This window comes from Nymphalis io, chromosome 15 (genome assembly GCF_905147045.1).
Source record: "Nymphalis io chromosome 15, ilAglIoxx1.1, whole genome shotgun sequence".
Taxonomy (NCBI): domain Eukaryota; kingdom Metazoa; phylum Arthropoda; class Insecta; order Lepidoptera; family Nymphalidae; genus Nymphalis; species Nymphalis io.
Genome location: NC_065902.1, coordinates 318,229 through 334,155, shown reverse-complemented (window position 1 = coordinate 334,155; position 15,927 = coordinate 318,229). Strand labels below are relative to the sequence as shown.

Genomic DNA, 15,927 nt, shown 5'->3' with positions numbered 1-15,927 from the left:
GTATAAATATATATAATAATAATAATAATTATATATATATATATATATATATATATATATATATATATATATATATATATAAATATATATATAAATATATATTTATAATATGTATTTTATATTTTTATTATATATTTATATATTTATTTATAATATGGAATTGAATATAAATATAATTTATTATTACATAGGAAAAATATATAAAGACCTCTAAAATATTACAATAATACAACCTTAGCTGTTTGTCCTTAGTTGTTTTGAATACTAAGTACATATAAGTTTACATACAATAAACAATAATTAAATCATATTTAAAATCGCCTATTCTTTTTTTGGTTTCATCGATGTGTTAGGAATATGTCGAATTAAAAAGTAGTAAATTTTCTATGGTTTTATCCTAATATCTTTGATTAGTGACCCTACCTGTCATTAGGGTATATGCCGGATACCTCTTTCATAATTAATCCGAACACAGCCATTTGATATAAAAATAAGTCAAAAGACATAGTGATAATTATACACGATGTAACATTAAAGAGATTGTAAAAACAAAACGATATCTTAAAGTACATATACCAACGTTTTTGTTTGATTATGTTTGTATGTATACATATAGGTGTATACACTTAAACCATTCAAATTTAGTTTAATTTAAACGAGGATGTTAGCTTATTATATTACTATATCTTCTTCTTTTTTCTTCCTCTTTAACGGCCTCATCAACTCTTCAGTCTCCCTCAGCATTCTTCAATTCCAAAGATATGCTACCATCCTAGCTCGTAATCAGCTTAAAACAATAGAATACCACCCAGACGTACTCGTATTTCCATCGAAGGTTATTCGGTCCCTAAAAATCAGATAAGCGCGAAGTAAATGTCAGCACGAGATAGCCGCCTAGATGCCTTACAGCCAGATATGGAAGGAGTCGTGACACGTCCGCGACACAGATCCGAGCCAACAGATGGTCCGCAAACTAACACATTTGTACTTTTTCGGTTACACACACCTTAATTTATATCAATACGTTACATTTGCTGTCCTGTCCAAAACTTTCGAGCGCAGCGCCCAATCTCAAAGATAAGGCAATTTTCAAGATAAATTATTTAGTGTATAACTGAAGGCCTCAACTAGCGGAACCGGCAGGCGTCGTCCTACAATACAGACATTTAACAATAATCTGTCAAATAAATTATTGATTTTTGTTAGTCATTAGTGAACTTATGAGACAAATAGGTATTTGTCTCTCAAATCTCACTCATCTCAAGTTAATATAGAAACAACTTTGCTGTAATCTATTTCTAATTTTGTATTTAATACAGTGGTATGTTATGAAATTTTAAGTGCACTACTTTATACCCACTGCTGTTTTTTTATAAGTATATCTGATTATAAGTGGTCACCACCACCCATAGACATTGGTGCTGTGAGAAATATTAACCATTCTTCAAATGTGTTGGAACTAAATTATTATGTCCCTTGTGCCTTTCAGTTACATTGACACACTCACCCTTTAAACCGGAAAACAAAGTATTGCTGCTTGGTGGTTGATAAAATATATGATGAGTGGGTGGTATTTCCCCAGAATAGCTTGCACAAAGCCACCAAGTAAAAATGTATCATTGCCAATTTTCTATATCTTAACCTATAACATTCGTGAGCCCACTTACCACCAGACTAACGAAGAAGTCAGTCAATCTATGACATTCATTATGGACTCTCGAAAAATTGCATTTTGAATGTCAACGAAGCTGATGCCGAAACTTTAGTAAAATTAAACTAGATAAGTGTTAATAGTGTTGTATTATAAATAAAGATCTTAAATGATTTTCAGAATTCATACTCAAAATACAGAAATATACACTATATCAAACAATTTAATGTTTATTAAATTAACTCCTTAGATAAATACGTTCTTACTAAACATAGCGGTCACACTATTTTTTGTCTTTTTCTTTTGGATGTCAGCGTTTAACTATTCGCGATACATAAAGTTTATGATTACTCATAAACTTTATGTATCGCGTGTATAATATTATAATAATTACTAATGATTACTCATTAGTAATTATTCATTGATTAAATATTTATACAAATGGCATTGACCTATTTCTTAACGGGTAAAAATACTTCACAAATTTAATTTATATATTTCTGTTACTTGCAACTCATTAGCATTATTGCAAGGTAGAACCAAAAATGGATTGAAGCTTACACGGTCGACTTAAACCGAAACATGTTTTATGTCAACACGAGAAAATCGACGATATTAATATAATTATGTTTTAATTAAATAAATCCAATGTGAAATATGTTATACTCATGACTATTGCGATCGTCAATTTATAACGAATATTGAGTCATAACCTTAAAGTTTTTTTTTAAATATAAATAAAAAATAATAAATATCTTGCAGGCAGCTACACTTCCAAATAGCTGGTTTATAGAGTTTTAGTAGAACAGAATATACTGAAAATTTATCGTTTCAAAGATTCAAAAAAGAAAAAAGTGATATATAGTTTAAAAAAAATTAAACAATATATTAAAACCCAAAAAAAAATTAAATAAGAAAAATAATAATAATATACGCAATGAAAATGTAAATAGAAAACTATATATTTTTTTTAATTTACATAAACCACTATTTCGCGGCGAATACGATTTTGATTCCAAGATTATTTCTATTATATATATGCAACATTCGCAGATCGCGCCCTAGGCGCCGCTGCCTGTAGCATTGGTTTCAATCGCAAGGCGCCTAGAATTTCTAATGGCCAAGCAGGAAGAGAATGAAATATTATGGATATATTTATATTCCTATATGTACTTATGTTGACTGGAGGAAGGACGGCGGTTTGTTGACAGAAATTTCGGAAGCTTACGAACTTAGAATGATCAAGACATTTATTTTTTTCTTAATAATGTGAAATATATTTTTCAACTAATTCTTCATAAAGTTCCAACTGTTTTGTTCTATATGAATCGTTTTCTCTAGCATGTTCTATCACTGGAACCGATCGGTCTTCTATCAAATATTCTATGTAAGTTTCAGGATTATCTAAGGTCTTCTGCGCTTTAAGTGGATCCATTAGAATGTATGGGAATATCGTCGCTGCTTCCATCATACCAAACATTCTTGCCTTCTCACACCAATCCAGAAAAGTGTCAAGATTATATTTCAAGGTATCCAATCTTCGTTTTGAATCATTATCTAAGGATTCCAAAAAAACTGAGTAATAATGCCGCAATACTTCATTTTCGTAACACTCACGGAATCTTCTTGATGTAGTTAAATACAGAAACCCCATGATGTCAAAGGCCGGTGGAGCAAAACGCGTACACTGATAATCTATTATCACAGCATTGGTGACCAGATCTCCATTATAACGAAACAATATGTTATTCATCCACAAATCCTTATGAATGATGACATTTAAAGTCTCTTCGTATAATTTTAAACTTTCACACGCCTTAACATAAAAATCAACTAATCTTTCCTCCAAATCGTTCGAATAGCCTTCAGAATTTAGTGATAGTTCTTTTAGGAATTTGCTAGTTAATTTCGCAGCGGTGTGTAGCCACGGCGAGTCGATAAAAGTCGGTTCAGTCATAATATGGCTACAATCATTTAGAAAATGGTAGGATTTCTTTCCATTGGCAGTTTTCTTAGTGATAAAGTTGAAGAAGGCTGCGTGAAAGCGAGCAATAGATGCCATGGTGACTAAGACGTGGTTTTTATCCAAATATTTCTTAGCAGGAAACGATTTGTATCCCTCCGCGCAGAGATCAGGCATCACTAATATGTTTTCGGTGTAAATATAAGCTTTCGGTCGCCAAGGGTTCGGATCTGTAATAAATAACGATTTGTGTATTTCTACCTTCAGAACAGGCTTTAGGCAATTGACAGCATTGATTAGATAATGAATATTTATAAAAATGGCAAAATCGAGTCAAATGTAGAGTTTTATACATTTTCATAGTATTACTTATTTACATTAAAAAATAGCTTCAAACTATAGGAAAAATGACAAATCTTGCTATGAGCAATATACAAATATCACGCATACTGTACACTATTATATTAATAATATCCTGGGACATTATTCACACACGGGCTTCTGATCCCAAATTAAGCAGAGCTTGTACTATGGAACCAGACAACTGATATACTACTTTGCTTTTGTAAATATATCTATATAAGTATCCTGAGTCTGAGAGTAATTATCTAATTACACTCAGACTCGGGACAAACAGTCATATTCATGCACACAAATGTCTGTCCTATGTGGGAATCGAACCCACAACCTTTGGCGTGAAAGGCAAGTGTCTATCAACCAGCATCCTCCTCATGACGCTAGCGTGCAATTTCAACAGTCCACATTTGCAGAAACAAACTCTTATAGGAGTTCGAAATTTAGCTCTTTATTTGGATTTTATCTAGTTATAAAATAAGCTACATCTAAGTCTATGCCAACAGATACCTAATTTAAAACTCATAAAACTTACCCTCAGTCCCCCCCATCTCCTCAAACAGCTTGAACATTAACGCTTCCCTCTTATTAAACTGATTTTGCGTAATAAATTCAGCCTTAGGTTGGTTGCCCATCGGTATAGTTTTTACGAACAAGTGTATCTTCCTTACAAACTCCTCCTTGACGTGAAGTGTCAGCCTTAAGTGGTCCCCGAGGAACCCTGCGATACCTTGGGTCGCTGATTTGAGGTCATAGCTGACAAGCTCAGCTCCAGATTTGGCAAGCCTATCCAATATATGTTGTAATTGCTTCGCACTTAAAAGATCTTCGAGACTTGTAGTATTTGCAGCGCAGGACTCCATTTTTGACTTTCCGATACTTCTTTGAATAAAGAATAGCCAGTACACATGTTTTATATAAGGCAAATTTATTTAGATAATTTTATTGATCTTTGTCTTTCATTTATTTATTCATAAATAGGAAATTAATGTGATATTGTCCTGCCGAAATAGAACCTTGAGGTGTTACGAATAAAGTCCTTTTTATTCCAAAAACTTATGTATGACGCATTCATAGGAGATAAGGCGTTTGTATATATATCGTTTTGTACTATTGATTGTGATTAATATAACATTATTTCAAATGAACGCCGAATCATTAGACTACAGATAACATGTCTCCACAAATAAAACTCACAGATTGTTCATTAAAAATAGATCGATTTTATTTTAAGATTTCATTTTCACAAATTTAATTTATATATTTCTGTTACTTGCAACTCATTAGCATTATTGCAAGGTAGAACCAAAAATGGATTGAAGCTTACACGGTCGACTTAAACCGAAACACGTTTTATGTCAACACGAGAAAATCGACGATATTAATATAATTATGTTTTAATTAAATAAATCCAATGTGAAATATGTTATACTCATGACTATTACGATCGTCAATTTATAACGAATATTGAGTCATAACCTTAAAGTTTTTTTTAAATATAAATAAAAAATAATAAATATCTTGCAGGCAGCTACACTTCCAAATAGCTGGTTTAGCTAATATTTCAACAACAGAACAGAATATACTGAAAATTTATCGTTTCAAAGATCCAAAAAAGGAAAAAGTGAAATATAATTTAAAAAAAATTAAAAAATATATTAAAACCCAAAAAAAAATAAGAAAGAAAATAATAACACATGCATTGAAAATGTAAATAGCAAACTATATTTTTTTTTAATTTACATAAACCACTATTTCACGGCGAATACGATTTTGTTTCCAAGATTATTTCTATTATATATATGCAACATTCGCAGATCGCGCCCTAGGCGCCGCTGCCTGTGGCATTGGTTTCAATCGCAAGGCGCCTAGAATTTCCAATGTCCAAGCATTTTTCTTAATAATGTGAAATATATTTTTCAACTAATTCTTCATAAAGTTCCAACTGTTTTGTTCTATATGAATCGTTTTCTCTAGCATGTTCTATCACTGGAACCGATCGGTCTTCTATCAAATATTCCATGTAAGTTTCAGGATTATCGAAGGTCTTCTGCGCTTTAACTGGGTCCATTAGAATGTATGGGAATATCGTCGCTGCTTCCATCATACCAAACATTCTTGCCTTCTCACACCAATCCAGAAAAGTGTCAAGATTATATTTCAAGCTATCCAATCTTCGTTTTGAATCATTATCTAAGGATTCCAAAAAAACTGAGTAATAATGCCGCAATACTTCATTTTCGTAACACTCACGGAATCTTCTTGATGTAGTTAAATACAGAAACCCCATGATGTCAAAGGCCGGTGGAGCAAAACGCGTACACTGATAATCTATTATCACAGCATTGGTGACCAGATCTCCATTATAACGAAACAATATGTTATTCATCCACAAATCCTTATGAATGATGACATTTAAAGTCTCTTCGTATAATTTTAAACTTTCACACGCCTTAACATAAAAATCAACTAATCTTTCCTCTAAATCGTTCGAATAGCCTTCAGAATTTAGTGATAGTTCTTTTAGAAATTGGCTAGTTAATTTCGCAGCGGTATGTAGCCACGGCGAGTCGATAAAAATCGGTTCAGTCATAATATGGCTACAATCATCTAGAAAATGGTAGGATTTCTTTCCATTGGCAGTTTTCTTAGTAATAAAGTTGAAGAAGGCTGCGTGAAAGCGAGCAATAGATGCCATGGTGACTAAGACGTGGTTTTTATCCAAATATTTCTTAGCAGGAAACGATTTGTATCCCTCCGCGCAGAGATCAGGCATCACTAATATGTTTTCGGTGTAAATATAAGCTTTCGGTCGCCAAGGGTTCGGATCTGTAATAAATAACGATTTGTGTATTTCTACCTTCAGAACAGGCTTTAGGCAATTGACAGCATTGATTAGATAATGAATATTTATAAAAATGGCAAAATCGAGTCAAATATAGAGTTTTATACATGTAAAATTTTCATAATATTACATATTACATTTACTGGTGGTAGGGCTTTGTGCAAGCTCGTCTGGGTAGGTACCACCCACTCATCAGATATTCTACCGCAAAACAGCAATACTTGATATTGTTGTGTTCCGGTTTGAAGGGTGACTGAGCCAGTGTAATTACAGGCACAAGGGACATAAAATCTTAGTTCCCAAGGTTGGTGGCGCATTGGCTATAAGCGATGGTTGACATTTCTTAGAATGCCAATGTCTAAGGGCGTTTGGTGACCACTTACCATCAGGTGGCCCATATGCTCGTCCACCTTCCTATTCTATAAAAAAAAAAATATTTTGTTTAAAAAATATACACAATTATATTAATAATATCCTGGGACATTATTCACACATGGCCATCTGATCCCAAACTAAGCAGAGCTTGTACTATGGAACCAGACAACTGATATACTACTTTTCTTTTGTAAATACATAGTCATATATCTATATAAGTATCCTGAGTCTGAGAGTAATTATCTAATTACACTCAGACTCAGGACAAACAGTCATATTCATGCACACAAATGTATGTCCTATGTGGGAATCGAACCCACAACCTTCGGCGTGAAAGGCAAGTGTCTACCAACCAGCATCCTCCTCATGACACTAGCGTGCAATTTCAATAGTCCACATTTGCAGAAACAAACTCTTAAAGGAGTTCGAGTTTTAGCTCTTTATTTGGAATTTATCTAGTTATAAAATAGGCTACGTCTAAGTCTGTCCCAACAGATACCTAATTTAAAACTCATAAAACTTACCCTCAGTCCCCCCCATCTCCTCAAACAGCTTGAACATTAACGCTTCCCTCTTATTAAACTGATTTTGCGTAATAAATTCAGCCTTAGGTTGGTTGCCCATCGGTATAGTTTTAACGAACAAGTGTATCTTCCTTACAAACTCCTCCTTGACGTGAAGTGTCAGCCTTAAGTGGTCCCCAAGGAACCCGGCGATACCTTGGGTCGCTGATTTGAGGTCATAGCTGACAAGCTCAGCTCCAGATTTGGCAAGCCTATCCAATATATGTTGTAATTGCTTCGCACTTAAAAGATCTTCGAGACTTTTAGCATTTGCAGCGCAGGACTCCATTTTTGACTTTCCGATACTTCTTTGAACAAAGCCTAGCCAGTACACATGTTTTATATAAGGCAAAATTATTTAGATAATTTTATTGATCTTTGTCTTCCATTTATTGTTTCATAAATAGGAAATTAATATGATATTGTCTTGACGAAATAGAACCTTGAGGTGTTGCGAATAAAGTCCTTTTTATTCCAAAAACTTATGAATGAAGCATTCATAGGAGATAAGGCATTTGTATATATATCGTTTTGTACTATTGATTGTGGGCTTAAAGTACACGTAGTTGTATAATATTGAACTTCCATTGTTACATTATTTCAAATGAACGCCGAATCATTTGCCTACAGATAACATGTTTCGACAAATAAAACACAGATTATTCATTAAAAATAGATCGATTTTATTTTAAAAGTTTTTTTTTAGATATTATAAAAAACTTGGATAATTTTTTGCATAAGAAGTTTAGAGGCATTGTCACGCATATTATGCCAGAGCTTATATATGAATAAAAGACAAATTAATTTTATGTAACTTTATTCGCTAAATATTATTGTAAAAAGCGTCTACTATTGGCATAGTCAGTGCTTGCTAGATCTATGAAGCACTATATAATAAAAAAAACTTCTTTTGTGATAAAAAACTGCTTATTTACTACGCCAATGGCATCGACTTGTTTATCATTCAACGACTTATATTCTATGTATTTGATACTTATATCTTATATAATTAAAAATAATCTTCATAAAGCTTTAAAACGGAAGATCTGTTATAGAGGAAGACAAACGTATATAATTATTAATATACAATAATTAATTATAAGAGGCACTTACTGGCAAGATATATTCTAGCATACTTTATAATATACAACATGTAAATATTTAAATAACTGTCATTTATATAAAACCTACGATCTTAGATATATTTATCAGTCTTAAATATAAAAATTATTAAAACATATAGAGAGAAAATGTTCGGAAGACCAGTTACATTTAACATTATGAAAACTTAATCAAAGCTATATCAAAGTAAACCTTAACCCATCGACATAGGATACATAATAGAAAAGAATAATAATATAACATTGGAATGCTATTTCCTTTTCTACAGAACAGCTTTGCTAGCTACTGTCAAAATTTATATAATGACATATAAATTAATTTTACAATTTCTTTTAAAGTATATAACACTAAAACATAATATAAACATTTATGATAATATCCTATAGCTCTCATTTGTATTTATAAAATTAATTGTCATGTATTATATCATAATATTTAAATGTATTTTTTTTTAAGTTATAATACATAATATGCATTTACTTGAGTCATTAATATATATTAGCAATCGTTGTTATGGAATGTAAGTCTAATTTTCATTTATATCTAATGTAAGTTTAATCTTAATAAAAAAATATATTTACATGCAATTTACTATATAAAGGCACATCGTATTATGTATATACATATAAAAAAGTGAAAAATCACTTATAAATTTTCACTAAAATGTAAACCTCATCACTCAAAACTATGTTCCTTATAGGAATAAATCATTCGAGACGAGACTTAGACCTCTTACGATTCACATGGTCTTTTGTTATCCAAACGGCACAGAAAGGCCTCTACATCACGGTTCTCTTAATCATATAATAAAACTCTTGCCACCATCGAAGTTACTGCTCCGTTTGAGCATTGCAGAATTATTGATGATGATGGCAATACCCAATGGATTGACACTGTCCCTCTGTAAACAGGGACGTCCTTGGTCTCGACTCAGGTTCACTTTGAGTCAATGATAAATACCGCCTCTATTGTATCTTAGGAGAGAGGGCGCCTTAGCCTAGCAGTGGTACATTCACAGGCTGTTGCTGTATTATAATGTTTAAAAACATATTTCTTGAAAAAAACCTTCATTATTTTGAAAAAATCGATGTTGGGTCACATAGTTATGCAATCAATAGTAACTTATATCTAAATTGAATAAATATCAAAATATGACAATACATTGTTTTGAATACATATTTACATTTAATGCAAACGTTCAATATATGTAATGACGTCACCACAGTACGCGCAATTGGATTGGTAGAAAAAAGTAAACACACGAGTTACTCTGAACTGTATGTAGCTTATCTTTTGAAATGACTGTTATTATAATTAAATAAATTAAAATATAACAAACATTAAGATTCGTAAATTGATTCGCGGATAGTGATCGTAGGGATCTTGATAACGTTGGACTAAAATGAAATTAAATTTATATATTATTTGGTACAATCAATAAGTAAATGTAGCACTTCTGTATAGATTAAAAAAAATGTTTTTATTAGCCGTCGCTGTCGTTATCAGCTAAAGGGTAAACCTTACCCTAAAGAAATACCAAATGTATGAATAAATTCCCAAAACAGAACATTCCGCAAATACTGACGAAAATTTAATACACATAATACAATATTTTTGAGAAAATTGTATTTGTCCACACTGTGAGACCAGAATAATATCTTCATCGATTGTAGCACATTCTTCTTATGTTAATATATCGTAAAGAAATGTAAATATAATTACATAATGTGTTAATAATTCTTAAAATAGAAAATGCACTAATTGGCTCATGTTAAATATGTTTTGGAAGACTATTATTGTTAAATAAAAAATAGAAATATCTCCGAGTTATTCAACAGGGGAGGCTGCAAACGAGCCAGAGAGTTATATACGAAATAATACTAGTGTATATATAAAGATTCAACGTTTTACACACACTCGAATTGCGTAGCCGAGATAATTAAACAGATCTTTCATTGTCGATGTCATTTTGGAATTGTTTTTAGTAACATTACTTTCTTAATTCTTAATTATGGCGAAGTTTGTACTCGCAACTTTCAGATTAGGCTTCTCTCTATTTGGATCAGAGGACGATCGCTTGCATTGAACGATCTAGCTAAAGACGGGGTCGCGGCGCGGTCACGCGGAGGAGTCCCGCAGCAGGCGCGCGAGGTGCGTGAGCGCGGACGGCAGCGGGCGCGGCGGGTGCGGCGGCAGGTAGTGCTGCGGCGCGGCGGGCGGCGGCGGCACGCGCCACGCCACCACGTGCTCGCGGCCCGTGGTCTGCGACGCGCTCACCGTGAACAGCACGCGCCGCTCCCACGCCGCGCGCAGCGCCGCCAGCACCTGGCGGCCCAGCGGCGTGTCGGGCAGCAGCGAGTGGCGCGGGAAGCCCACGGCGTAGTAGGGCGCGCCGGGCCGCGGGTGGCGCGCGCCCTGGCGGCCCGAGCGGAAGTCGTACGTGACGAGGATGGAGGCGGCGTGCGGGTGGCCGGGCAGCGCGCCGGGCTCGCGGCGCCACGCCATGGAGCCGGGCGGCTGCTCGCCCGCGCGCCGGCGCCGCGCGCGCCGCCCGTACTGCGCGCCGCACACGAGGCACGCGATGTAGGGCCGCTCGCCGCCGGCGCGCAGGCGCTCCAGGTGCTCGCGCAGGCAGCGCAGGTGCAGCGCGTGGTGGCACACGGCCAGCGCCACGGCGCGCGCGTCGTCGGGCAGCAGCGCGCCGTGCGCGTCGTGCGGCAGCAGCGCGTCGTGCGGGTCGAGCGGCGTGGCGCAGGCCCAGCACAGCGCGCCCCACTGCGGCCGCGACACGTCGGACACCCAGCGCCAGATGCTCTCCTCGTCCTCGCTGTCGCCGTCGTCGTCGCCGTCGTCGTCCGGCGCGCCGTCGAGTCCGCCGTCCGCCGTCACGGACAGCTGATGCAAGTCGGCGCTTAGCTTGCAGTCTGTCGACGAATGGATTACAGATTCGACAGAGACAAAAATTGTTATTCTTACTACCACATCTCAACATCTGTGAGGAGTAGGAGACGATAGTGCAACTTTCAAATTATTCATGTCAGACAAATGTCACAAGTGGGTATTTAAGCTTATGTTAATGAATTAAAAATAATTGACAAAGCTTTTTTAGAAAAATCATCACCTACAAGGTCGATATTTAAGATAAAAGTTTGTATGGAAGTTCGTCAATTTCGAAAGTTAAAAATGCGATTGCAGTACGACAGAAGTTCAATTCAATCTTTTTCAATGATTAAAAGTTGGTACCTGATGAAATATCTCATCGGATACAAGACTAGTAAATAAGTAAATTACCAATATTCCTATCATCGGAGGCGGTCAACAGATCAGGTCCAGAATCAGCAGCCTCGAACACATCGTCGCTGCCCGCGCTGCAGTTCAACAGTTCCCCCACCACCGCTTGCTGATACGAAAAACATAAAAAAAATTCAAATTAAAAAAAAAAAAAACATTACAATTGATGGAACAAGTAGAACCTTTATTTACTTTTATATTTTGACTTTATATCGAAGATATTTCTCGTCTTATCTGTTGAAAATATGTTTATTGACAGGGGTTATAATACGTACTGCCAGACGAACGGGACGAATTGATTACATTTGTATTTTTAAATACACAGTAATGCCGTATGTCGGGCGGTGCTGACCTGCAGACTGTCCTTGCTCTCGTGGCTGAGGTAGGTGGACACGGTGTCGACGCTGTGCCGGCGCGCCGAGCGCGTGCTGCTGCTCTCGGTGTCGGTGTGGCGCTGCTCGAGCTCCGCCTCCGCCGCCGCCGCCGCCGCCGCCGCCGCCGCTTTGGTGTTATGGCCTGCACGCCAACAACGCTCATTTAGTCATTTTAACTGGAGCCCTACGTTATTATATCCGTATATATATACGGTATAGGGACTACGTATTTCTTGAAAAATAAATCAAATAATCTTACTAAATATATTGAGATTATGTAGTATCTGCCGAGCCAATCCTGGCTTCCTGTCCTTCGGGGACACGCTTCGCGCTCCGTTCCTGTCCCTCGAGTCCCGCGCGGAGAGCGTGTGCGCCGGCGCGGACCTTACGGACTGCACGGATTTAGTAGACTTCACGGATTGCATCGACTGAACCGATTGGACCGAGTGCACACTGGAGCCCGTGTGCTGTTGAGGGATGCGAGTTCTCCGAGCTGGATTAACGAAAGGTAGGAATATACATTATTATAATAATTTATATCAGAATCATATTGAATGACGAACCACAGGCATCCTATGAATATCTGACTGTCCAAGGGCAGACCAGATTACAAGCCTGCAAGTAATCCGGCAAGAGTTCTGGCGAAGTAAGGAATCATAATCGAATGCTCACCATCGAGGCAGGGCCGCTCGGGTGGAACGGGCGCGTGCGGCGGGTGCGGCGCGTGCGGCGGGTGCGGCGGCGGGGCGAGCGGCGCGGGGGGCGCGGGCGGCGCGGTGGAGCGCGTGAGCGGGTAGGGGGGGTGCGCGGCGCGGCGCAGCAGGCGCAGGGGGGCCGCTCCGCCCCCGCGCGCCGTCATACTGGACACGCACAGCACCCAGCCCTCCCACTGCACTGCGTCCATGCCGCGCGACCACGCCTCCTCCAGTCGACATTGCACCTACCGCAACATTATATAATTAATAACAGACAAAAGTTCAGATAATAAATTCGCCGACGTTCAAATCGCAGTTCTGTATACAGATAGACGTGGAGAGATTAGGACCACAGCCGATCTGAACTTCGATCCTTCTCCTCCCTCCATTGAAATCGGCCACACGTTCGCTAGTGAACACTGTGATCGCAACTACCTCGTATAGCTCATCTTTCACGATGATAATATATAAACCCGAAACGATGAAGTCTATAAGGTCTATAGATACGTTCGTCATCGTCGATATGATATGGTAGCCAATAGCCGCGACCAGCGAGTCGCGAGCGAGCGGGCGGGGGACCAACCTCCATGGGCAGCGGGTCGTAGCGCAGCTCGGCGGCGCGCGGCGGGTCGGCGAGGCGCGCCCACTCCCAGCGCGCGCCGCGCCCGCCCGGCGACTGCACGCTGTAGCACGAGCGCCGCACCGCGCACTCGCACACGCCTGACACACGCCAGCTTGTGATTAGTCTTACGACAATGTAATAGAGTGCTCGTAATAACGGAATATTGTGACATTCCACACATACTTCTTTTTTTTGATGGGGAGCTGATAACCAACAGATACTCAATAATAATACAGGTCAATAATTCTTTCCTAAGGCAAGGTACATTTACTTCGGCGATCCCAAGTAGGCAATAAATTTTATTAAATTGTTATAAACACTAAACGTTTAATAAATAAGGCATGAAACTTCAAACAAGACTGACAGACTGTCACAGCTAATAATCCAACTGCTTGTTGGATTGCATGTGACATAAGATTTAGCATTAGTCATTGGCTACCAAGATTTGTTGCAGCAATTAAATTTAAGTAAAAGACATGGATTGTGGGGGACCGACCCGAAGCATAGTCTTTGTTTATGGTTAATTTAAAAATAAACGAATGCAATAAATAAATCTGAATCTAATCTCTAACATCTATTAAAAAAAAAAATTAATACTGCATATTTTATTTGTTTTCATTGAAAGGGTTATTATACCATGCATGTTTTTTAAGTAAATTAAAAATTATGAAAAAAATATATATAATTAATGTAATGGTTCTATTTCAATTTGCTTTAACATATTGCCATTGTATACAATAATCAACTATTATAATTGAGCATAACCAATACAATCTGGACAATGGCTGTTAAATTTCAAATTTAATTTAAGTATTGTTTTGTTACAATTTGAATGGTGAGTGTGCCGTTGTAACTACAGGCACAAGGGCCATAACATATTAGTTCCAAAGGTCGGTAGCACATGTAAGGAATGGTTAGTTCTTCTTATTTATCACAGCACCAGTACCTATTGATGGTGGTGACCACTTACCATCAGGTGGCCCAGTTGACTATGTATTTTAAAAAAATATGGTTCACTTATAATTCCATAACACAGTGTTAAAAAAAATATTAGATATTGGTTACTGCAAATTTGGTTCTATATCAACTATGCCACACAAACACTTATCAAATGAAAACAATTTTTAAACAGTTTTTACCTGGTGTATCCGAACTTTGAGTAAGTGTACGTAGGTTGACATAGGTTCCTTTGAGTGCTGGCTCTGCATCCGCCAGCACAACCCTTGTTAGTTTTTTAGCATGAGCTCTCTCTAAGGTGCGTGCAACTCCAGGGGAATGGGGTAGCCAATGCCCTTCATGCTGCCACTCCCATACCACCACACAATGAACAGACGACATCACACTGAAGTTATCATATCCTTAAAAGAAAATAATATTGTTTAATCAAACTTTTTAGAAAAAGAAAGTTATATATCAAAGTTTACACAAAACTGCCTGTTTTCCCTTAATCTATTATTTACACTAACATATTATCTTGATCTTAATGTTTACATTATCGGCGACTAATTAGACGTCTAGCTTGTTTATTTTATAGCTACAATTAAGTTGAGACAATTCTTGAATCATTCATTTTTATAACAAACAAATTGACTACAATATATTTCATAATTGATAGACCAGATTATATTAATGAATATTGAAAGACACATACCAATTTCAATTAGTTTTAAACGGCCTGAAACTCGATGCACATCAATCGGTACTTATTATTTAATTAATTCCATTGTCTATTGTCACTTATGCAACTTATTTTAAAAGTTTATCCATATGAAAATGAACTATTTAGTATCTAAGGATATTTAATAGTAGGAAACGAGTTATAAAACTCGTTATTATATGTAAATCACAACTTTTTTCTCGTGAAAGGCAAGAGACCAATGGAATAAGGAATTTCGATGTCGTTGTCGTTGATTGACGCTTGTTGCTACTTGACTTGACATTTGACACCAATGTCATTAAATATTATGAAGAACGTAGGTAACACAGATATAGCAAAATAAATATTAAGTAATATACATAAAGCAATTAGATATGAAGACTCATACATTAAATCAGATTAATAAAATCAGGTT

General features: G+C 36.8%; 2 protein-coding genes across 2 annotated transcripts; both read right to left on the bottom strand.

Annotated features, from left to right (window-relative positions):
* Positions 1 to 2,849: 2,849 nt before the first annotated feature.
* LOC126773920 (uncharacterized) lies at positions 2,850 to 8,085 on the bottom strand. Its single transcript, XM_050495180.1, has 4 exons — positions 7,713 to 8,085; positions 5,867 to 6,797; positions 4,504 to 4,847; positions 2,850 to 3,844 (listed from the first exon to the last, which is right to left on the bottom strand). The coding sequence occupies exons 1-4, from the start codon at positions 8,038 to 8,040 to the stop codon at positions 2,913 to 2,915; spliced, it is 2,535 nt and encodes an 844-aa protein (XP_050351137.1). The 5' UTR covers positions 8,041 to 8,085; the 3' UTR covers positions 2,850 to 2,912.
* A 409-nt stretch (positions 8,086 to 8,494) lies between these two features.
* On the bottom strand, positions 8,495 to 15,758 carry LOC126773706 (protein deltex). The gene is made up of 8 exons (XM_050494787.1): positions 15,507 to 15,758; positions 14,995 to 15,213; positions 13,817 to 13,953; positions 13,211 to 13,478; positions 12,798 to 13,031; positions 12,517 to 12,680; positions 12,165 to 12,273; positions 8,495 to 11,797 (listed from the first exon to the last, which is right to left on the bottom strand). The coding sequence occupies exons 2-8, from the start codon at positions 15,191 to 15,193 to the stop codon at positions 10,992 to 10,994; spliced, it is 1,917 nt and encodes a 638-aa protein (XP_050350744.1). The 5' UTR covers positions 15,194 to 15,213; positions 15,507 to 15,758; the 3' UTR covers positions 8,495 to 10,991.
* Between the last annotated feature and the right edge of the window lie 169 nt (positions 15,759 to 15,927).